The sequence below is a fragment of the Calidris pugnax genome, unplaced genomic scaffold, assembly GCF_001431845.1.
Source record: "Calidris pugnax isolate Ruff unplaced genomic scaffold, ASM143184v1 scaffold8, whole genome shotgun sequence".
Taxonomy (NCBI): domain Eukaryota; kingdom Metazoa; phylum Chordata; class Aves; order Charadriiformes; family Scolopacidae; genus Calidris; species Calidris pugnax.
This window is the reverse complement of record NW_015090830.1, coordinates 12,029,609-12,053,139: the sequence shown is the minus strand read 5'-3', so window position 1 is coordinate 12,053,139 and position 23,531 is coordinate 12,029,609. Positions and strand designations below refer to the sequence as shown.

The window sequence follows — 23,531 nt, the reverse complement described above, 5'->3', positions numbered from 1 at the left end:
AGTTCATCTTTCTTCTGGACTTTATTTTGGTTGTGCAACTCTGCTTGCTATAATCTTATGTAGAAGTGTCAGTTTTCAAAGCATAGATTATCTCCATTGTCATGCACCACCCATGTGGATCTTCTTGCTGTGAAATAAGTCTGCTAGCTATATCAGTTTTTGGGGAAATACTGGTTGAATGACCACTGTGTATGTTTTGATAGCAATTTGTCTATTCAGAAGTCAGTGAAAACTATTTTTCTTGTTTTGTGAGAACTGTTAGCTGTTCTTTTTGTACTTCCAGCACTTCAGTGTTTCATGGTGTTTATTTCAGTCAGTGCAGTTAGTTCAAGAAGTTCTTAGGCATATCATACTAATTTAGATACTCTGGCATGCTTTTTAACTGATGCTTTACGTTTGCCTGTTGAGCTGTTTCAGACTCTCATATCTGAGCTTAATAACGCTTTAAATATCACATAGGAAAATTCTGAAGTTGAAATACAGGCATATAATGACATGGTCAGTTACATGCTGGCAGTATAAAAAGATACAATAAAGACGAAAAAATAAACACAAATTAAATAAAACCTGAATTCACTTATATAAAGGAAACCTTTTTCATGTTTCTTTGAACAGTGGATTTGCGCATATTTAAAGTCACTCAAGAATTGCTGGCAAAGTTAACTGTAGGGTTTTTCAGGAGGTATATTTCATGTGAATGTAGTGAGGACAAAACGGCTACATTCAGCATACCTGTGTGAAGCTTCACTTCTGAGGTCTCTGCAGAAAGACTTCCTTTGCTGCTCCAGACTAAAATACGATAGGGCCAAAAGCAACTTCTCTGTGGCTTTTTTCCACTCTTTCTTGAGGACCTGAATGCTCTGTGTCTACACTGGTCCCGTGGACTGACTTGGTGTCTGTGAGAGCTACACCTACAGCCATGCTTCTGTAGTGTCTAATAGTTCTGTCTTATTTTGTACTTAAGTAAATGCTGTCTCTGTTCTGCCTTGTGTTAGCAATAACTGTGTATTGCAGAGAGATAGCAATGTACTCCAAGAGCACCTCTAGGTCATGAAAGACTGATTTCAGTACATGAAACTGCAAGTTTTATGTTGGTCTTTCAAAACTCCAGCTTGCTTACTCTCGCAGGTCCCACACTCATTTTGCACCTAAAATTAGACTTACGAACTAAGTATTGTTTGTCGGAGAACTTCTAAAACTCAAATGTTTGTGAATATTTGTAGGAACATAGGTATATGCACGTTTAGACAAAATTTGATTTCAACTGAGCATATATGACCTATGTAAACCATATGTCCCAAGGACATATTTTAATAACATGCTGTGCTGAATTATGGATTGTATAAAAGTACAGTTTGATTTTAAAAAAAAAGGGAAGCATATTTTACTAGTAATATTTTTTTCTCTCCTTCTTTTAAATAGGGGGAGTCTTGTATTCAATAAATACACATATTCTAAACCATGGTTTCATAGTATTTCAAAGCACTGGCAGCATAGCAGCATGTTTTCTCTTAAGTCAAAACTTACAAATGGAAGAAGTGCTGCATCCCTCCTTCCACAAATAATAAACCTTACTTGCATCATGGCATATGCCTTGGCTATAAAGGCATTTATTTAAATTGGAGACGAAGAGATCTGTGGAAATGAGTGACATTATATGCATAAGAAAGGGAGTCGCTTGTAAGTACCACAGGAGGTTAGAGATATATGAGATCAGGCTCTGAGTTTTTTGTGTGTTGGCTTTTTTGTTGGTTTTTTTTCTTATTAAGTCCAGACACTTATTAACATCATTTTGCCAACACCACAAAGGAGACATTTTAACAAGTCTAAGACCATCCTCTGTTCTTTTTTTTTTTTTTCTTTAGCATTGTTCTCCCCTCTGGTAAATCAGAAAAATTGCTTCAGTTAATACAAAGAAAAATGTCTCAAAAAAAAATAATAGTAAGGAGTAAAACTCACAGAACAGGGCTTCCAAGAAACTTACGACTGGATTCACTCAGCTTGTAGCTCCAGGTTTTCTTCTTGTCTGTGGTTCCTAGTATGTGATAATAGATTTATTAGAAATAATTTATTTTGAAAAATAATCTTAACAGTACATGTTCTACAGTAATTCTTTACATATATGCCATTTCAAAACTCTTGAATGGGCAATATCCTGCTACAGACAGGATATTTTTTTGGTAGAATGAAACTAAACACAAGCACTTTGCTCATAGCAAGCAGAACTAACAAGAGGTTTGTTTAGCTCATGCTAGTGACCTTATGTGTATTCTTTCTCTTTTCTCTCTCTTTTTCTTTTTAACTTTGTAGTAATACTTGCGTTGGCTATAGCCCTATGATCTTTAAGGTCAAGTTCTTCTAGATCTGAGCAGTGGTGCTCCTGGACAGCCAAACAGCAATCTCTCATGCTTGCAAACAGATGCAGTTGTTGTAGGCTTTCAGTATCCATAGCATTTGCTGACATTTTTAATTAAAAATGCAGTTGCTGTCCCTCTCTTCAGTAGTATGAATGTCATGTACAAATTTAATAACTTTCAGTGTGCCACAGATAGCTGTGTTATGTTAGAAAATGCATTGCTGTTGGAGAGGAGAGTGTGTGGAAGTGTTTTACAGCTGTCTTTATTTTTCCTGTGTGAATCAGAGAGCTCCAGTGACTCGGACTGTGACTCTGAAGATGACAGCAGCTGCTCTAGCAGCTCAGATTCAGAAGTTTTTGACGTCATTGCAGAAATAAAGCGTAAAAAAGCACACCCTGATCGTCTCCATGAAGAACTGTGGTACAATGATCCCGGACAGGTACAGTGAGAGGAAAAAGTACTGTGTATCTGAAAGTCATTCTCCCCTGTAGACCTAAAATCCTGTGGTGGTGTCAAACGTGCTGAGTGACGTCTGTTTCTATACGCATTTTTTAGCCCCCTTTTCTCTCTCATCTTCTTCAAAGCACTTCATTTTTGATTTCAAGAGTGTGGTTCCAGCTCATGAATTCTGGGATTTATTCAGCTGGAATCACGGTTGACAGTGTTAATAAAACCCAAATTGCTAACAGTGTACTAATGTCCTCATAGCCCTGAGATAAAGGTACACAGATGAATTCTGGGATGGAGGAAAGACAGCGTGTTTTCCTTGTTTACAAATTTTTCACCTAAAAGCTCTCAGCTCATAATGATAAATAATGTTTTAAATATGCACTTAATGCTCCTAATTTCTTGTCTAATGTTTTTTTTGTAATTGCATGGAGATGATAATTCTCATTAAATGTAATTGCTGAGCTCATGAAGTGTTGTTTTGAATGTATATATTGCACAGAAGACTAGGTTTTGTTTGCAAATTTGCCATCTTCATCTTTCTTACTTAAATATTTTACAGTCTATTCTAACTCATTGTCAAATGGCACCTCAGTAAATTTATTTTTCTGGCACTTTTCGTGATGCATGAGGTTAGCATGCAACAAATCATAATGCCAAGAGATACTGCAATGCTTATTGCCACTGTGGTAATTCAAAGGTCTGTTGAATATTCTGTTACAGACTCGTGTTTATGCTTCTAGTTAAAAAAAATCAACAATGTGACTGAGCATAGCTAGCTGTTTTTATTTGTATGGAAAACAAAATTAGAAAACTGTTTAGATATTTAACTGAAGAAAATTGTGTAGCTCTTGGGCACACTTCAAAGTAATGTTCCAGGCCAGAATATTAGCTAAATAAAAAGAAGTACAATAACTGCTCGATGAATAGATTCAGGAATGTATGGTTTATGAGTCCCCTGCTGAAAAACTTTGTCCCAAAAACTTTCTTGAAACTGACTCTTCATCTTTCTTGAAGGGGATGAAATCAGATCATGGTGAGCTTGTCAGTGCTGCACTACTCCTGAGTAGATTTTATTTGAAAACCTTTGAAGTTTTCTTAGGTATTTATCTGGTGTGCCAAAGTGCTTTCTAACTGTCACTACGTAAACCAGGAATGATGGCTGTGCACACTGGCACATACAAGTACACTGTCTGACACAGAACTAGATTTTTAGGATGGATCTTTCCAACCCTTCAGTCTGAGCAGTGTGTTTGTTACTTTGGATAATCTCCAGCGGTGCTGGCATTTGCCAGAAAATAAATTGTTAAAGCCAGTGCCACCACAGTGGTCTTTTGCTTAAAAGGCCTGCTTGTGTTGCCCTGTGGGTCAGAGAAAGTTAGAAGCCATTGCCTTAGTTTATATAAAATTGTAATCTTTCAACATAATTTTCTAATCACTTCAAGACTGCTCTTCTGCATTTTTTTTCTGTGACCTGTGTCAGTAGGGACAAGATAGGTAGGTATGTATCTATCTGACTTGCTTCTCAAGTCTTGGGCTTTACAGGTATCTCTGCCTCAGTTTTGGTCCCTGTGTTTAGTGTAACAGAGGCAGTGTTAGTGCTTATTTTTTGGGGAGAGATTAGCAATTTGCTATTGAGTGCATTTTTTAACTCTTCTGTTTTATGGCTGTATAAGCCAGTGGAAGTATGCTTTTACCTATAAGCATAATTCAATTTCATTGGCCCTGTACTTTCCTCAAGGGTCTCAGAGTGTGGAAAAAAAATGCACGAACAAAAAGTTGTCACGTCACTCTGTTGTTAAGATTGCAGGACTTCAGGGTTTGGGGTTTTTTTGAGTCTAAAAACAATGCATCAGTTCTTGGATTCAAACTTTGAAAAACTCCATTAAAGCCTGGGTTTGGGAACTTCATTTGTTTTTCTGGTTTGCTTCTGGGTTTTTTTTTTTTGCTGGATTTCTGCAATAGGCATGATGTTAAGAGCAGAAAGCTTTAGGGTGTTGCAGTAACCGATAGTCTGCATTGAACTTGGTCTTAAAAGTGAAAAGAAAGACACCAGCAGGGACCCTTTTTGATACAGCTACTTGATGCACCCATACAGAATACTGAAGCGGGTATTTTTTTTTCCCCGTCCTCTTTTTTACTGGTCTGTTTTCAGGATGCAATTGAAATCTTCGCATTACTTCTTTAAAGTAACAAGTAAAATCTTCAAATGGTCTGTTTTGCATACTTCTGGTGATAGCCTTGCTGTGGTGCAGAGGGGTTAATCAGTGAACTGCATGGAACTGTTTGAACATGGAGATTTCAGCATGTAAATATTTGTGGATGTTTAGGACCTGAATCTCATTTTAGGCAGAAAGTGTTCTATTTGTATGTATAAGAAATTGAAAAGATGTATATGATAGTAGAGTGGTATGACTCTGCTGAGAGCATTTTTCCACCTTGTGCGTCTGAAACAGTGATTTAAGTTCTAATGCTATTGTGCAGTTTTCTTACATTAGTCTATACTGCTTTCAGTTTTATTGGCTTAAGAACATCCACTTAATCTAAGCATGACAGGCTTTTAGAAGCATCAGTGCTCAAGGCATTAAAACCAACATACTTTTCCAAAAAAACATTTTTCAGTAAAAACAGAATCCTATTTTGTTTTTGACAGATGAATGATGGACCTTTGTGCAAGTGCAGTGCTAAAGCACGACGAACAGGAATAAGACATGGCATTTATCCTGGTGAAGAGGTAACTAATTCTAAGAATGGCAATTATGAATACAAACCTCATGCTGTAATGCTGTAAATTCATACTTGGGTTGATTTGAGGGTTTTTTTTTTTTTTTTCCCATGATTTACAGGCTTAATAAAAACTCCTGTGCAACTTTAGATCACTTAGTTGTGTAACCTCATATTTAAAATGCAATACCAGTAATGAAATCCACCTGAAAACTACGGAAAATTTTGCTTCTATTTCTTTAGTTCTAGGGTGTTTTTTTCTTTAAAAGTTTCTGAAGCGCAATTACATTAATAAAAAGGAACTTATGGTTAAAGATCTACCATCTTCAAGTGGATTAGTATGTTACAGGGGCCCTCTTTGTGAAGGGGTTGTTTTAAAAGTAAATAAAGTAGTAATTCTGCTGCTGACAGAAGCAGGAAGCTTGTCAGGATGTTCTTTTCTTAGCACTAGAGCATGTCTTTACTGTGCACAGTGCTGTCTGCACACTGTCAAACAGTTTAAGTTCTTTATGAATAAGTGATTAGAAAAAATGACTCCATCAGCTTTCTGAAATGCATTTTATAAACACTTTTTAAAAAAACCCAAAACATTATTGAAATAGCGTTTGGTTATTTTTCCTTAGAAATACTCATTTTTACACAGCATGCTTCGTGATCAGTATTGTTTCTGGAAAGAATGACAGTGTTTGGACAACTTAAACTCTTTTATTCTAAAAACTGTTCTTGTGAAAGAATTTGAGAACATTAATGTGTAGGTTTTACAGTTTACCTTTGGGTTTTTTTCTTGAAGAATTTAATTTTTCAATATGTCTTTCATGTCAGCATGTAAAAATGCTTTTACTGAAACATTCATTTATTTCTCTGCAGTTAAGGATTCGTGAATGTTTCTGTGTATTATTCCATGTCAGAAAAATGACTTTGGTCTTACTATAAGTCGTCCCGGTTCAGGATCAGTTCCTCCCCACATTGTCTCTAGTGTTTTTCTTTCAGAGAAGGAGGGAGGAAAATTTAAGCAGGAGAAAACTGGTATGTAAAACCTGCTGCGTGAAGGCAGCTGCTCCCTGGAGCAAGACCTGCTGGGAATTTGCAGCTTCAGAAAATCTCCGAGGATATACTAGTTTTTACAGTGTCCTGTAGATAAAACTGCCTAGCTTTAAACTGACTGGTTTGTAATGGTCTTGTGGCAGCAGCAAGAAGCTTAATTGGGTGCTGAACGTCCAGAGTAATTACCCTACTTACTGGATGGGTTTTGCAAAGTGCACAGAGCTGCGTCAGGGTGTAGCTGTCCTGTCATCGCCATTCAGGCCAGCTTTTGCAGTGCTCTTTAGAGCAGCTCACTGCAGTGATTTAGTTTATTTCCACCATGTAGGTAGATGTATTCTGAACAGGCTGGTGGCAGCCTCTGAACTGCAGCAAATTGGATGTAGGGGATGTGAGAAACTGGTTTTTTTTTTCTGACTACTGAGGATTTTTAGGTCTTTAAAGCGGGCTGCTTCAGAACAAGCTGGAAGAAAACATGAATCCCAGGCATTTGGTGTTGCATTTGCAGTGCACAGAGGAGTGGCTGCCTTTGGACCTTGCAGGCAGGTGTTACAACCTGGCAGAACGAGCAGGGTTACCAGAGCTGCCTCTCGGTGATAGACTAATCCCTTGTCTTCAGGCCCCAGATTTGCCCCAAGCAGATGAGCTGGTATCTGTCTATCTTGATAACATACTTCAGGATCTTCTCATGTGAGGTCCAGGTTCCTTTTTGTAAGCTTTTTAAATCAGTTTCCTGAAATGAATTTATATAAAAGAGGAAATTAGTCTGGCACATAAACAACTAACTGCTGTGTATAAGAAAGACGGAAAGTCAAATGGAAAATGACAAAATTACAGCAATGTTTTTTACCTTTTTTTCCTTTTGAATAGCTTTAAAAATATCTCTGAAAGTGAAAATGTAGATAAGGCTCCGCTTTCCCTCTTCCCAGAATGCTTAATTATGACTACCTGCTTTTATTTAATTTTTCCTAGTGCATATTTCATGGCTATTAGAAATGCTTTATTCTCTCTTTTAATCTAAATTTGCCTTGACTCTACACATAATTCTACTTATCTCTTTCTTTAAGCCCATTAAACCGTGTCGCCCCATGACCAACAATGCTGGAAGACTCTACCACTATCGAATTACTGTGTCGCCTCCCACAAACTTCTTAGTAAGTACTTTATAAATAATCCTAACTAGGGCTCTAATGTTTTGGGTTTTTTCAGTGATAGAAGTAGTACTGCTTCTTGCTTACTCCTTCGTGGTTTTGTTTGCTTTTTTTAGACAGACAGACCTACTGTTATTGAGTATGATGACCATGAATATATCTTTGAAGGGTTCTCAATGTTTGCGCACGCCCCACTAACAAACGTAAGTATGTTAATTGCTACATAACATGAGATTTGTTTGGAAGGCAAGCTGTCTCCCCTGAAGTAGAACTTCTGTGAAACAACGGTACATGTGTGTTATGAACATCTTGCCAGCACTGGGGACATGGGAAAGACATTGGTGCTAATGAGTCTCAGGTTTTTTCCTGACTAATTGTGGTCCCCATTATCTTCAAACTGACTGAGACTGGGGTGTGCATGAAAGTAACGTTTTTACATGTTTCACAGTTTGGAAGTGAAATAAACCATGGAATAAATTGTTAAAACTGTTAGTTGGATTTAAATTGGATGAGGAGGCTTGTTAAGTTGAAAAAGTTTAAAAAAACAGCAACAACAATAAAAAAAGGTTTTCTCTTTACCAAGTGACAAATGGACTTTATTCAGAGATCTGCTCTAAACGGATTTCTCTCTTCTAAAAACTTACCTAGATGTATCCACTACTTTCTAACATCTGTTCAGGTTCTTCAGGAACTAGGCAAGTTATAATTTTTATTAAAAGTTGTAGGTATTTAAAGACAATTTTATATTTTGAAAGCAAATATAACAAGAAAGGACACAATTGGTACCTGACTGCACTGCTTTTCCAGTAAAAGCTGTTAGCCATATCTGAATGAAAAAACTCAAATACATAATTGCTGTACATTTGAAGATTTTCTTGTTATCCTGATCTTTCAAGAACTATTTTTGCAAACGCTGTAGGGTTTGTTTCCTTGATTTTATACCTATTACTAGCTACACCACCAGTACCAAAACCCAGTATAAGAATGGTGAGCAGTACAGGACTGGGATGTAAGAATACTAGAACTGAGACGCACTGAGAAGAAAGCATTTGTTTTTCATGACAGTTTACTTGCATAATATATATGACATTACTTTTGGTGAAGAGGGGAAGGGGCTGTAACGTGGATGAGAAGTCAGTAGGAGAGGAGAGTAGAGTCCAGCTGGTGGGGTTGCAGCGTGAAGCGCTCCTGGCAAGTAGCATTAACTCAGCCTTGGGGTTCAAGGCAGATTGGGCCCGAGGCTTTACATTTCACTCTGCAAATGAGTAAAATGAACAGTTCTGTTTTACTCCAATTACAAGGGTAAAAAGACTACCTTGGGTGTACTGCATGGCAGGAAGGCAGAGAGTTATGGAAATCTCTAACGCACAGAGAACAAGGAAAACTCTTCTTGTCTGACATGAGTAGTTAGTGAACATTGAGCTTACTCTTACTGTAAAGTGCATGTGTGTTTTTCTCATTCCAAACAGGGGAATTGATCAGCAGCAAGTGAATACTTTTTTACAGAGTTGAATACAAAGCAACACTGTATTGTCAGTTCCTGTTACTAACAGATATAAAGCCTTTTGGAAGGAGTCTCTTGCTCTCTTGTGGTGATTTTTGGCAACATATAAGTTGCCATTTGAGAGACGTTTTGGAACATATTTGATAAAACTGATGTAGCAAAGGGTAGCAAAAATAGAGATCTCAACACCAACGTCTTTGAATGAACCAAATTTCTGTCATTCGGAGTCTTAGCTTTCCACACTGTTAGGAGTCTTACAACTGTTATTACTATTACTCAGTAATAAATGAGTCAGATATTAGGGAAAATGGTTAGTACAGTCATAAAAGAAATTATAATTTTCTTAAAAGAACTATGAAAACAATTTTATAGTACCAGCCACATGTTCCTTTGCTATGTATTTGCTTGTTTATGTGGAACTCTAATTCATGGAGATTTTGGTCATGGTCACTTCTCTAAAGATTCATTTTCTATTCAATGCAAAAAAAATACCCCAGGTTACTGAGTTTCTGAACTGGAATATCCTTTCCTGGTTGAACTTACATGTTAGAAAGTAAGCAAACACTCCTGTATTTTTATTTATTTTTAAAAAAGCCCCGCTAATTTAGATGTCACGAGTTTTCGTCTCCTCAGATTCTAAATGGGACATTATACTTCCAAGGTTTTTTCTTTTGTATTCACATTTATATTGTATTAAATTGTAGGAAATGCAGTTTTTTGTTTGGTCGTTTGGTGTAGCTGCTTAGCTTATCATGCAGATATCAACAGAATTGTGTAGACAAAATAGTCAAATGTTTGACAATGGGCTACAAGAAGATGCAAGTAGAATATTGCACCTCTGTTAAGTCCATTAATTTCAGTGCAACCTCAGCACCATTCAGATATTTACTTTTATGCTTATCAACACAAAATAACCTTGGGTTGCCTCACTTTCGCAGACCACTGAATTTTTCTAAGATGCTTTAGTGCTTGCAAGGCCAGTGAATAGTAAAACTTACTAAAAGCTGTAGATGTGTAGGGTAGGATTAGGCGTTTTTGTAGTCTTTTAGAAATTTAGTATTTTTGCTTCAGAAGATCCCATTTGAAAAACAAATACCTTCAAAAGTCCATGAGCACAAACGAAGGAACCTTTTTTCAAAGGTGAAAAACAGGAATTACATATTTGTCTTACTAGTTAGTTGAGTGAAATTCTGAGAATATGGATTGGATGAAATTAGTATAAAACTATAAATTTATACTGAAGTTCTTATATTGTGTTGCTATGACTTAAAGCTATATTTCAAGACAGTATAGATAGCAGAATTAGGAGAGTGCTAAAAAAACCTTGCATTCAGGTCACTGTATCAATTTGTTATGTTGTGTCAATAAATTCTCTTCTAAATGTACAAGTGAGAGAAGATACTGCTTTACTGAGTCTTGTGTTTTCTTCTAAGCAAAATTTTGTCTCCAGTAGATGGCATTATTTAATCTTCCTTTACTATCCCTCCTGTCAGCCCTATGTTATTACAGAGGTGGAGGTTAGAACTGTTACTTTTCTTGCACATGCTCATGTTCCTGTCTTTGTATGATCCCCAGAAGCAGCTGTTTTAGTAAGTGCCCTTTTCAGCAGACGGTAATACGTTTGCATACAAACTTGCATTAACTATACATTTGATGCTGTATAATTTTTCATGCTGGATTTCTATTTTCCTTCCAGATTCCTCTATGTAAAGTAATCAGATTCAACATTGACTATACAATTCATTTTATTGAGGAGATGATGCCTGAGGTAAGAAGGATAATTAGTCAAAAAGTCATGTGGGTTATGTGTTGTTGATGTGCTTAATGGATTAAACTCTTTAGAATCCCATCTTGTGAAATCTCTCAGAGACAGGCTGTGTTCTGAACAAATGGCTGAAAATGAACTTGCACTTAGAGGTACCAGCATAAATCCATCTACCTAGCCTATCATATATTAAGATCAAATAGTAAGAAGTGCTTATATCCATAGCTTCTTTTCATTTTAAATTATATACAGTATATGTCAGGTACTCTTATCTGTAAGCTGATTTAGGCATTATCCTCCTTTTATGGATGACAAAAGTAAGGCATATGGAGGTGCTGGTTTGCCAGGGCCACATAAGTCAGTGGCAGAGCTGAAACTTAATCATGAGTTTGAAGCTCTGAAGATTGCTTATCAGTACTTAATATAAGCTGTTGCCGAAACAAATTTCCGGTGGATACAAACAAAGCACATTCAGTTCATAATCTTTTTTTTTTTTTTTTTATTACAAATTAATCCCTGGTGAAGCCAGTTTGTGAAGTAAATTGCTGCAGTGGAGCAGCATGTGTAGGTACAGAAACACCCCTGCATATTAACTACTAAGATAGGATCAGTGCTTAATTTAGTCACATATATTTACATTTTCCTTTCTAGTTATCTCTCTTTTTGGTGCTCAACAGCATCTAAATATATGCAAGAGCATATATTTAGATTAATGTGATCAAAGCGATTCATTTCTTGGTTACTGAATCTGCTGTGTTGTTTCCAAATCTTGTTCTAAAACAACAAATGGCCACCAAGCAGAACAGGGAATTTGACATTTTTTTTAGAGTCCTACTCAATTGAATACAGCAATTGGGTAGAGCACTCTTTGCAGACCCTCATTACTAGTGCATTCTTGTGAAAGAGATTGTCTTGTTGGATTTGGAATTTATGACTGGTACAATACACCTACAATTTATATCAGCCTGGCCTGATGTTGTTTGTTAAGGAAGGCTTTTTAAGTTCCTTCAGTTCTGAATGAAAGCTCTTAGATTTGGAGGTGCTGCTTTGCCACTTGATGAGAAGAATCTCATTCCTTATTTTTACTTTGTTTAATCCTCTCTTTCCTGTTGGCTCTTGAGGTCAAAATCCTCAATTTGCATCGTACTGATATGTTGCTATGGAAGTGATCATGATATCAGAGATGGTGATTTATACGAAGAGATGGTGATTTTAATATGAACATGTAGGAAAAAAATGAATTATGAAAAAGATCCTTCTCAGAAATACGTCATCTGCTTAGTGTACTCAGGTGAAAGGGTTTTAGTGCATGGTGAATTAATTGTCACAGATGCCTAATTTCTGCCTTTAGTGTTGATTTGGACATTGACTAAAGAGTCTTTGTTACAATGCTTTCATGAGAGTGCCTTGTGAATGACATCACTGTGTTATGTTACAGTAGGTGATTACAGATATATCAATACTGTTTCCAAAGCCCAGTGTCTGGCAGTTGGCAAATATGAAGATACTGTGGTTTGTCATTGTTTTATTTAAATATATGTGACTGGCATTATTTGTATTAGAGTATTATATAATTATAATTCCATATATTTTTTTCTTTCCCCAGAATTTTTGTGTGAGAGGTCTTGAGCTGTTCTCTTCATATCTATTCAAAGATATTTTGGAGCTCTATGACTGGAATCTTAAAGGTAACTTTTATTTAAGGGAAAAAACTCATACAAAATCACAATTAGTTTCAGCTTTTGTAAACTATTTTGTTATGTTTTAAAAGAGAGAAGTGGGGTGGGGCCTCAAGAAAAGAGTCACGTGACTGCTTATGTGAAAGGGACAAGATTCCACTTTGTTCTTGAAGAAGATGATAAATATTAGAGTTCATTAGTGTGGGCTATAGCAAATAAAATGCACAAACTTGGCACTGTATTCTTGCAGATAAACTAAATTTCTTCCTTAATCCCAAACTTCTTTTTAATCAAACAGTAAATATTATAATGTGTTTAATATTGCACAGTATCGTGCACATGGTATTTTGAAAGCCAAGGTGCCAAGTAAACTATTCTCTCTGCTTTTACAAGCTAACAAACAAGTTATTCATACAGTGTTTCTCTGCAGTCAACTTACAAAGCAATGTCATTCAGCCAACCATAGAGGGATAACATATCATTATAGCTGAATGTTTTTGACCCGACAAGATGAAAATATGTTTCTGTGAAGACTATGACAAAGTAGAACTTCAGCGATGAGCCTTCCCTTGGTCTAAAAGAAAACTGAGAATATCAAAGAAATTTGATGTCAGAATTGTAGGTGTGCTTTGGTATCTTGACTTTGCCTATGGAGATGCACTCTGCACTTATTGCAGTTAAACAGAGTTTCATGCATTTTGTTTAGCCTTCTTTGGTTTGATGCTAATTGTATTCTGATATCAATGTTGTCTTTTGTGTCACTAGTTCTGATTGTTCTTTCTTTTTTAACACCAGGTACTTAATGATTTGGCTTTTATTTTTATGCAAAGCTTTGGATAATGAAATAGGAAATGAAAAAAACCCAAAATAGCATCATGAAAATTTCCTTGCTATTACCAAAAAACACCTCACTAATTGGCAGGGACTAATAAACTGGTGCTTGTGTTTGAAGGGCTTAAGTGAATTAATTATGTGTTTTTGTTAGATTATTTTTATTTTTTCTTTTTTTTTTTTTCCTATTCCTTTTGTGAATACATTGCTGTTCATAAATTTTCCATGTTTTTTTTCATATTTAAGGTCCTTCACCTGAAGATGACTCTGTTTCCTGCCCCAGATTTCACTTCATGCCGCGGTTTGTGAGATTTCTTCCAGGTAATGTTTGTATTATGTAGTGTTATGGGAATTAGATCTAAAAAAACAGCAACAACAACAAACCCCAAAAAACCTCCCCCAAAAAAAAAACTACAGAAAAACTTATTGCAAGTGGCATGGCAGTCAGTGTAGAGATCTGGTGCTTCCATCTGAAGCTGGCAGTGCTTGCAGTGTGGGTAGTTTACTCAGAACTAGGATTCAGATGGGCGGCCAAGTCCCACTTCCAGCTTTTGTCTTTGTCACGGTGATTTTAGGCAGTGCTGGGTCATCCTTGTCCTGCCCTGAGATGGAGCTGTGGCATTTGAGGAGTGCTATTATCTAATCTCACATGTGAACTGAATTTCTTGTCCTCTCTGCTCTTCAGAATACCATGTGATTATATTAAAATTCGTGAGGTACAGTTTTGAGGGTCAGCATGATTGGCACCCCTGAGCACATGTTGTTTTGATTGTTTGTTTCTTTATCTTAACGCAAGCTTAGACCTTGCAACAAAGGCTGAAAGAGACAAAACCACCATTCCAGTGCAATTCAACCCTAGCTTGCCAGCCAAGGACAAGCTTCAGTCTGGAGTGTTACACTTATTTTGAGTGAACAGCTTATGCAGGCATTTAACACATCCTAAGGTATTAGGACAGACTTTCAGTTGATATAAATGTCATGGCTCCATTGAAAATGTGTCCTGCTGAGATCCTGCCAGTGATTGCTCCAGAGGGGTTGTGTGGACAGGAGGACGCATTTCAGCTGCTGGACTGAGGGTGCAGATGAGACATGGAACAATCTTCATCAAGAGGGCAGTGGCCTGGAGGTGCTCTCTGCTCAGGGCTTTGAAACTTAGTTGGGATATTAATTATAGCTGTAGCTAAATGAGGTTTGGCTCGTTACTGTAGAGAGTACTGATGGCTAGATGACTATATTTCTAATTGTTGTTCTTTCCTGGATACACAACACTATTCAATCAGAAGCAGAGCTCTGAGGCTTGCTAGCAAACATTGATTTGGTTCTGCTGAAGCAATTTACAAAATAAGCCATCAAGCCACATGTGGCTGATTAACTTGACCTCATCACAGAGTGACAACAAGTTTGACCTGCCTGGTTTGTGTAGCTTGAGGGTGTTTTCCTGTTAGTTTGGGGGTTTTATATTCTGATTATTTTTTTTACTTTAGAAGTCAACTCTTTCTGTGCTGTTGGATTGTTTACTGATAGGAGAGATAAGTCTCTATTAGGTTCCCTGCTTTCTAACTCTTTATGAAAATGTCTTTTTCCTGATATTTCTGCATATGTAGTTGCCTCTTACCATCTTGATGATAGATATTTTTAATCAAGTTTGCATTTTGCATTGATTATTTTTTGTGATATCCCTGGAGATTTTTAATTTCCAGAGAGTGGGAATCTATTTCCTTCAGGTATGTTTGCAGAACACTATTTATCTATGTCTAATCAAAGAAGCAACAGATCTTCACACATCCATCAACTGTCTCTTTAAAGATAGAAATGAATTGCTGATTTTGTATCTCCTCTACTTTTCTTTCTTTCTTTCTTATTTTTCTAATGTGGTCTAAAAATATGAGGTTTGTGGTGTCAGGTTTTCTATATGGATTACTTAGACACAGGCCTTGGGGTAGCACTAAGCTTTGAGCTAATCATACCAGATTTACCAAGTGCCAGAGAGGCATAGTATGTGGGATACTGGCTGCATTGTATTCATTGTCATGGATTTTTATGATGATAAATATATTAATAGAGTAAAAGACCAGAAAAACGTTTGGGGCCCCACGTGCTGCATGTTCTGACCCAGGAAAAGTCAGGTGTCTGACTACTGTTTAGCACAGCTGCCTATAGCAACCTGTCCCCTTCCAGTCCATGGTCGTCAGTGAGTCAGGCTGCACTCTTTTTTTAGAGATTGTTGGACACGGGCTGCTTCTTGCATAACAGTATAATCTAGTTGTTGACAAAGACAAAAGTCTTGTAAATGGAGTCCCCCTTTAATTTGAAGGAAAACTTTGCACATACAATAATCTGCCCCTATAGCTATTTAGAAGTATTTTCTGTTTCCAGTGAGATTTGGGGTATAATTTCCCCATTTAAGCTTCCCTCTTGGAATTTGAATGAGGTTAATTGTTCTAAGAGGCCAAGATATATGATTCCCTTTCATCTATTCTGTGCCATAGTGCTGAAATCCCAGCTGAAGTGAGAAGCTCTTGTTCCCTCGTGTGTTTTGTAGAGGACATCATCTGACATGACACTGCTGCTCTGCAGCAGTTCTGCAAGGCTTTGCCTGTGTGCCTGGGATGACATTCCTTGTGCAGTGGCGTTATCCCCCATGTTGCTCCAAGACTTGACATCTTTTTTTTTCTCCATGCCTTTTTTTTTGTGTGTGTAGTGATAGAGAGAATGTAGTCAGTGGCAGGACCAGATTGCTCCTGCTTCCTGGGGAAGGGAAATCAATGTTTGTGCTCTGTGGCGATGAAACTTGAAGATTCCTCCATACCTACAAACTAAGACCTTGTCGCTGAATGAGAGGGTCAGAGAGATGTGTGTCAAAATTAAAGCACTGTAGTAGCATGTCTGTCTTTTTACTCGTATGAGTGGACGTACTGAATTTGAATAGTCAATGTCGTCTGAGTGGTGGTCTTTCCTGTTTGCATCTTCACATCTGTAACTGGCTACCTGGAGCCAGTCAGATGCTTATTATACAGTTTTCCTTTGTTACAAGCAGCCTTTGCTGTGCATATTTTCTGGGGTCTTAGAAGTATTTAGCAGTTTTCATGTGCCCTTGATTCATTTAGTGACAGAAAACAGCATGAGGCTCTTTAGTGCTCATTATTGCAGGTGCAGCATGTGAGCAGTACAGACGAGTTTAAAATGCAAGGATAACTCTCTACATTCATCCAGAAGTATCCCGTAAAATTTTGAGTGTTCTTTAAAAAAGCTGCATAAATGCCTAAAGGCTTTTTAACTGCCATTGTAAAAAGAATGATAAAAGTGTGAAAAGGAAGACGTAACTGGACGATGTAACTGATTGTTCTGCCTGCTCATTTTAAAGTTTTTTCAAGCAAGTTAGAATCTTGAGCTTTGCAGTATGATTAAACTGTTACTCTTGCTACCATTACCATTATTGCTTCCAGTTTAGCAAAGTGTGCAGTATTCATCAATAAAACATTTGCCTTCATATTTGTCAAGTCACTTAAGCATTTTGCATTTTATTTTGTTCATCCAAATATTATATGTGTTCTCTGTAGTTTCTTTTTGCTCATCCCTTAGGAGTGAATATTTGAAATGTGTTTTATTTATTTATTTATTTAAGATGGAGGAAAAGAAGTACTCTCAATGCATCAGATTCTTCTGTACTTGTTACGATGCAATAAAGCTCTGGTGCCTGAAGAGGAGATTGCCAACATGCTTCAGTGGGAAGAACTGGAATGGCAGAAATATGCAGAAGAATGCAAAGGGATGATTGTTACCAGCCCTGGCATGGTAGAGCAAATAATTCTGATTTATGAACAGCCCACTAACAGATGCATGTCTCGTTTCAGAGAGCCTGCTACAAGCTGAAGTGGAAAGGGAAAAGATGACCAGTGACAGTGGAGATCACTGTAGGAACAGTTCATTGACCTGTTCCAACCCTGGGAAGAATTGCCCCCTCTGCTGCTCTGCTGAAGGGCAGGTTTCCAGATGAGCACTGTTTCAATGTGCGCCTTAGAGGGAATGGCTGTATTTTATGCATGTGAAACTGTAGTTTGCTCCTCTGCTTTCTTATTTTTTCAGACGGTCTTTATGTGCATATCATCTCTTTTCCCTGACATAGGAACTATTTGCTATTTTCTTTCATCTTCCTCTTTTGACCCTCTAGCTCTATTTAACGTGTGCTACCAAGTTTCTGCCTCGAATATGGAAAAGGTGTTTTCTGCAGTTTTTTCCACTTTGTTTCTATGTTGCTCTCGCTCACACTAAAGAGTTTTGTGTACATTAATGAATGCATCCATTAATTTTCAATGCCAATCTTGAAACCCCTATGGCCTTATTATTTTTGAAACAATTAGTATTTTAAAGCATATGTTCTCTTAACACAACTCCTTTCAACTCCAGTGTTTATGTGAATTTAGCCTATTTTTCTGACATTTGTGTTTAAGAATATGGGTCACGAGAATAGATGCTTGGTTTGGTCAGTATCGCAAAGTGATATCTCAGTGGTAGAGGCATGTTTTGGACCTAATATTTTTGACTGCCATGCAGCTTTCTCAGTTGTAATCCTTTCTTTTTCTGACTTCATTTTCCTCCTTTGCTCATAGCTCAACTTGTTAGCTTCTTCAGAAAAAGCGTGACTTGGTATCATGCATAAGGGGAAATGTGGTTTGCTAACTGAAAAACATGTCCTCAGACTGCAGCCAAGGTGACTTCCTAAATAAATTTTTCAAGTTCGTACTTTTAAGTATGGCAACATGACATTTAGTAAGCTAGTCATATAAGCTAGTCATAACTTTGGCAAGGTATTTTTTTTCCCTTGATTTCTCTCTGAGTCTTTTTGTTCTTGATAAAACTTTCTAGACCAAGAGGAAAAAAAAATTGTCTGTGGGAACAAGAAATGCAGTGTATATGTGACCTGTTACTATGGAAAATTCTACCTGAGCTGGTTAAAACTGAGTGTTAAATCAGAATCTCATAATAGAAATTGTTAGCCTTAACTGTTTAACTTAACGTTGCCTGTGGTTTCTGTGATACAAGGTATGTGCCAGTGCACAAGCCGTCAGCATCTGAATGGTATACGCTGATATAACTTGGGTGATCTTGCTGAAGATTCACTGATTTCAGCTAGCTGATAACTTGCTTTTTTTGTTTAGCATGAAGGAACGCATATATGCTCCTTCCTTGTGCCACTGAATGGCAAATGTCTGTCTGCACACAGCAGTGTGGTTTGTGAGTGAAGTGTTAATTTTGAGATTTTGTGTGATTTTAACTGACAGACTTTGCATTCTACAAGACAATGTTTTTTTAGTGTTGTGTATGGACATCAAAATATGTAAGCATAAAAGAAATCTACAGCACTTTGAAACGTTGTCATGTTATAATGCCATCGTTAGAACTTGGTTTTTTTTCCTCAAGAAGATTGCAATGACTTTCTTCTCAGTTTGTGGATTTTTCTGTTCATTGCAGCATATTCTATTGAGTATGAAAGCAAGTGAAAAATAGAATATGAAAGTATTTTCTATGCATTTTACAACCTTAGAAGATAAAACAGTTCTGTTATAGAGACAATGTGAAACGGCTTTAGAAAATGACAGCTCTTCAATTCAATTTTATCCACTTGACACAACAAAGTAAAACCACTAAATTTTATTTCACTGCCTTCCTCCGCAACATCACTTCAGAAACAATAATTCTTGTGAGCAGATCTAGGTTTTATATATGTATTTTATTTTTTTTTTTAGAGTTAGGTGTATATAAGCATGATGGAGAAGAGAAATCCCATTTACTTAAACAGCTAACGGTAGTTCATTGTTTAATTTATTCATGGTATTTCATTAGTTCAGTGAAACTTTGTGTTGGAAGAGATTTAAAGGTTCACAAATTTTAATCCTTTAATTCTTTACTCTTTCTAAAATATTGCTGCTTTTCTCACTGGTACAAATATGTCTGTATTCTAACACACTTTTGTTCTACATCTGCAACGCAGTCTCATCATGTCTTTTAGTATCAGCAAAGCCTTGACTACTGAGATTTGGAGTAGGAAACAAAGAGAATGGGCCTCGGCTCTGGTCAAATTTCTTTGTCCTCAATGAGATTTTAAAAGCAAAGTTGTGATTATTAGATGGTCTCTCACACCACTTTTAAAAGACCATAGGGATAAAAATCTGACGGAGTAACATCTAATTTGCTTGTGTCCTGTCTGTCAGTGTGCAATTTATACTGTATGTTTCCGTATGGTGCTGTTTGTTCATTTAACCTTCAGAAACAGCACCAGAGAGGAAGCCAGTGTTCACTGTGCTGAAGGAAAAAAGTGTGGCCTCGCTACTCCCCTTCTCACAACCTCAGCGAAGGAATGATTGTGATTAAGTCTTAACCAAGGAGTTCTTTCGTCCTGGTTGTTACCAGGTATCTGTGAAGAGCTGTGTTACTGAGTGACAAAACTCCAAGGCAGTGGCATATAAATAATGAGAAGGACTCTGGTTTTGAGTGATCCTGAGGCCACGTTTCACACAGATACTGCTCTATGCGTATTGAAAGCTCTTCTCCCTTTCCCACTTTTGAGGATCAGATTTCTTCTATTAAAGTGTCGAAACATGAAGCATTTGAATAGGAAAATATTATCTGTATTTTTTTTTTAATTTATTGATAGTAATTGGTGTATTAAGTATAATTATTGTTTCATATTCTGTTAATCATATTTGCCACACTGGTTCTTGGAGGAGCTGCTGCAGAGCAAGGCTGCTTAAGGGGGTGGGGATGGGAGAAGTTCCTCGTTTTTAATGTTAAGAGAGGGGACAACCAACAAACAACTTCTGTGAAGATAAAAGCTTTAGAAATTGGCTTTGTGCAAACCCCACAAAACCAGATAAACTTAAATTTCAGGACTTTAAGCTCTGGTTTAGGGAACAACATTCTGCCTGCTACAAATTCTCCCCATGTTTTTCATTAGATTTTGTTGTCCTAATCCCTTTTTATTGGAAGTGCTGTGGGGAAAACCTTTTCTCTTATTTTTTCTTTTTTTTAAAAAAACAAACAACAAGTTGGCAGCATGAGCTAACTAACTTTTTTTTTAATTTTATTTTTCTCTTTTTTTGGCTGGGGAAATGTAACTTTATGTTCAGTCATCATGTCCAAAGGGAAGCTGATAAGCATTCTCTGTCTGAATGTCAAAGTTTTAAGTAAGTTTCTGGTTTTGTAGAATAGATTGGAAATGTGGCCACCTGATGAGGCTTACTTTTATTTCTAGAATTGGCTTTGCTTATCCATGCAGAAAATGATTCCTGTCAACAGTTCTACGAAGGTGGTTTGAAGGGTGAAAGCTTTGTTCTTGACACAGGTTTTATTGTTTTGTGAAGAGAATGGTGGGAGCTGTTTCTGTAACTCTGAAACTCATCTTTGAAAAATTCACAATGCTAAATTAGAAGTTTTGAGATTCAGGTAACTAGAAGTAATGCCCTTTTTCTGAAATCTTAGACAAGCAGAAAATACTGGCCTCATCCAGCTGATTGCAAAGTGGGGAGTAAGCAAGCACATAACAAAGCAGCTTGTCGGGTAATGGCGAAAATGTTTACTTGGAGACAAACTGTGCACCTTCGGCTGAGTTTTTAAATACGTTAGATAAGTGATTGAGAGGTATGTAAGCAGCGTGTCTTCTACAGTGATGTGCAATTACTTATTTTCTGTGTTTTTAGAGGTGAAGCAAAAATAGCCTCCTTCTACACTGTCCTTTTTAACTATAAAAAGAACTCCTGTTTTGAAGTGTAGAAAGGACAAAAGTCTCCTTATTATACAAGACTCTATTCCTCATTGTACACATCAGCCTGGAAGCCTTTTCTAAGAGTAGCATGATGGGTTTTTTTTAATGCTATTTAGTCAGTGTGATTGAATGGATCTAATAATGGCTTCACTTGCATTGGGAAATCAGGAACAGGACTGAAATTACAGAGGTAACCTAATCTTAGCGAACTGCTCAGGCATGTGGGAGTTTGGATGCTGGAATGCTAATCCTGATTTTGTTTCCAATGTGATGTTCAACCAAACAAATTTTCTTTTAAGTTCTTGGAAATAATCAAACTTTAAATTTCCTAACTTGTAAAATGAAAATAAAAAGACTTTGTTTTTTCTCTGGGGGAGCCAAATATTGATTATAATATTAATGATTAGTTTTATGTGTATTTTAATAAGCTTTGAATATTGCTGATTTGTGGTTCCTGGATAGTGTTGGCTAGAGGCAATACATTTTCCGTGGAGCTGTTGTCAATTAGGTTTATTTTGTTTTTCTCCTAGAAACCCAGCTCGGTTCGTATTGATCAACTGGACCGCGAACAGTTCAATCCTGATGTAATTACTTTCCCTATTATTGTCCACTTTGGGATACGACCCGCTCAACTCAGTTATGCTGGAGATCCTCAGTAAGATGCTTTTCCTTCCATCGTTTGTTCAGAAACTCATTACTATTATCATTTGGTGCTTAAATAGGGCTTGTTTATGTGCTTAATTGGGTCTGCAGTTTTGAGGCCCAGTCACTCGTATATGCATATATGACAGACATATTCTTCTACAACTCCTTGTTGACAATTTTAGATTTAATATGGGGAGAAGTGGGAAGAGTGAATGCTTATCCAGATAATAACAACATATTTTCCTTTGACTTTGAACACGACTTTTAATCCTCCTTGTCTTTTAGTTTTCTTACCCATAAAAATAAAATGAATAGACCAAAGAGTATAAGAACCACGTACATTTTGATGCTGAATTTCTTAATATTTGTGAATTTCTAGAACCTTGCATTGAAAATAGCGTAGAGATACAAAACATGAATAGCAGTTGGTATGTTCATAAGGACAAATGGTGAGAGCCTTTTGTTGTACTGTTGTGGTTTAACCCCAGCCGCTAACCAGGACCATGCACCTGCTCACCCACTCTCCCCAGGTGGATTTGGGGAGAGACTCAGAAGAGTAAAAGTGAGAGAACTCACGGGTTGAGATAAAGACAGTTTATTAAGTAAAGCAAAAGCTGTGCACGCAGGCAAAGCAAAACAAGGAATTCATTCACTACTTCCCATCAGCAGGAAGGCCATCTCCAGGAAAGCAGAGCTCCATCACCTCTAATGGTTACATGGAAAGACAAACGCCATAACTTGCAAAGTCGCCCCCTTCCTTCTTCTTCCTCCAGCTTTATATACTGAGCAGTGATGTCGTATGGTGTGGAATATCCCTTTGGTTGGTCAGGGTCAGCTGTCCCAGCTGTGTCTCCTCTCAACTTCTTGTGCACCCCCAGCCTGCTGGCTGGTGGGGTGGTGTGAGGAGCAGCAAAAGCCCTGACTGCTTAGCACCAACTAAAAACACCAGTGTTCTAACAAACATATTTCTCAGCCCAAATCCAAAACATAGCGCTATACCAGCTGCTAATAAAGAAGTTAAATCTGTCCTAACTGAAACTGCGACATGTATTGACCAAAATATTTCTGTTCTGGTTTTGTCCTTTATAGGTACCAAAAGCTGTGGAAGAGTTATGTGAAGCTGCGTCACCTGCTGGCTAATAGTCCCAAAGTCAAACAGGCTGATAAACAGAAATTATCACAAAGAGAGGTATGCTGGGCCTGCCTATAACTGATGGTTGAGCGTGGTAATTCAGGAGGGAATAATGCCATACGACCACCCTGTTTATGGAAACAGTAGAAATCCTTTACAAAAAACTTTTATTTTCAAGCTGCTAACACTGATTTTATTTTTATCTTTGCTTGTTAGGGAACGATTTTTTTTTCCCCCTTTTCTCAGTTGTCAAACTACTGCATGTTTTTTCCCAATTATAGAAATTATTGTTATAGAACCACAACTTCTTTATAGCCATTGCCATTAATGGTTTCAAGAATTAGCATAGAGAATGACTTCTTATTTCATACTGCACTTTTAACTGGCCAATAATTTTAAACATTTCTCTTTTTTGCTAAAAACTGCTGCACTTATGTATGGTTTTACACCATAATTTATTAGGCTGTCTTAGTGACATTCCTTAAGATATTTG

General features: G+C 37.1%; 1 protein-coding gene across 2 annotated transcripts in view; it reads left to right on the top strand.

Annotated features, from left to right (window-relative positions):
* Nucleotides 1–23,531, top strand: part of DROSHA (drosha, ribonuclease type III) — a 70,894-nt gene that overhangs the window by 8,140 nt on the left and 39,223 nt on the right. For both annotated transcript variants that reach the window (XM_014940914.1, XM_014940913.1), the window contains exons 6-15: nt 2,642–2,796; nt 5,458–5,538; nt 7,637–7,723; nt 7,837–7,923; nt 10,921–10,992; nt 12,596–12,677; nt 13,746–13,820; nt 17,125–17,294; nt 21,792–21,916; nt 22,996–23,095. In XM_014940914.1, the coding sequence (XP_014796400.1) occupies nt 2,642–2,796; nt 5,458–5,538; nt 7,637–7,723; nt 7,837–7,923; nt 10,921–10,992; nt 12,596–12,677; nt 13,746–13,820; nt 17,125–17,294; nt 21,792–21,916; nt 22,996–23,095 (1,034 nt within the window). The remainder of the gene's footprint in view (nt 1–2,641; nt 2,797–5,457; nt 5,539–7,636; nt 7,724–7,836; nt 7,924–10,920; nt 10,993–12,595; nt 12,678–13,745; nt 13,821–17,124; nt 17,295–21,791; nt 21,917–22,995; nt 23,096–23,531) is intronic.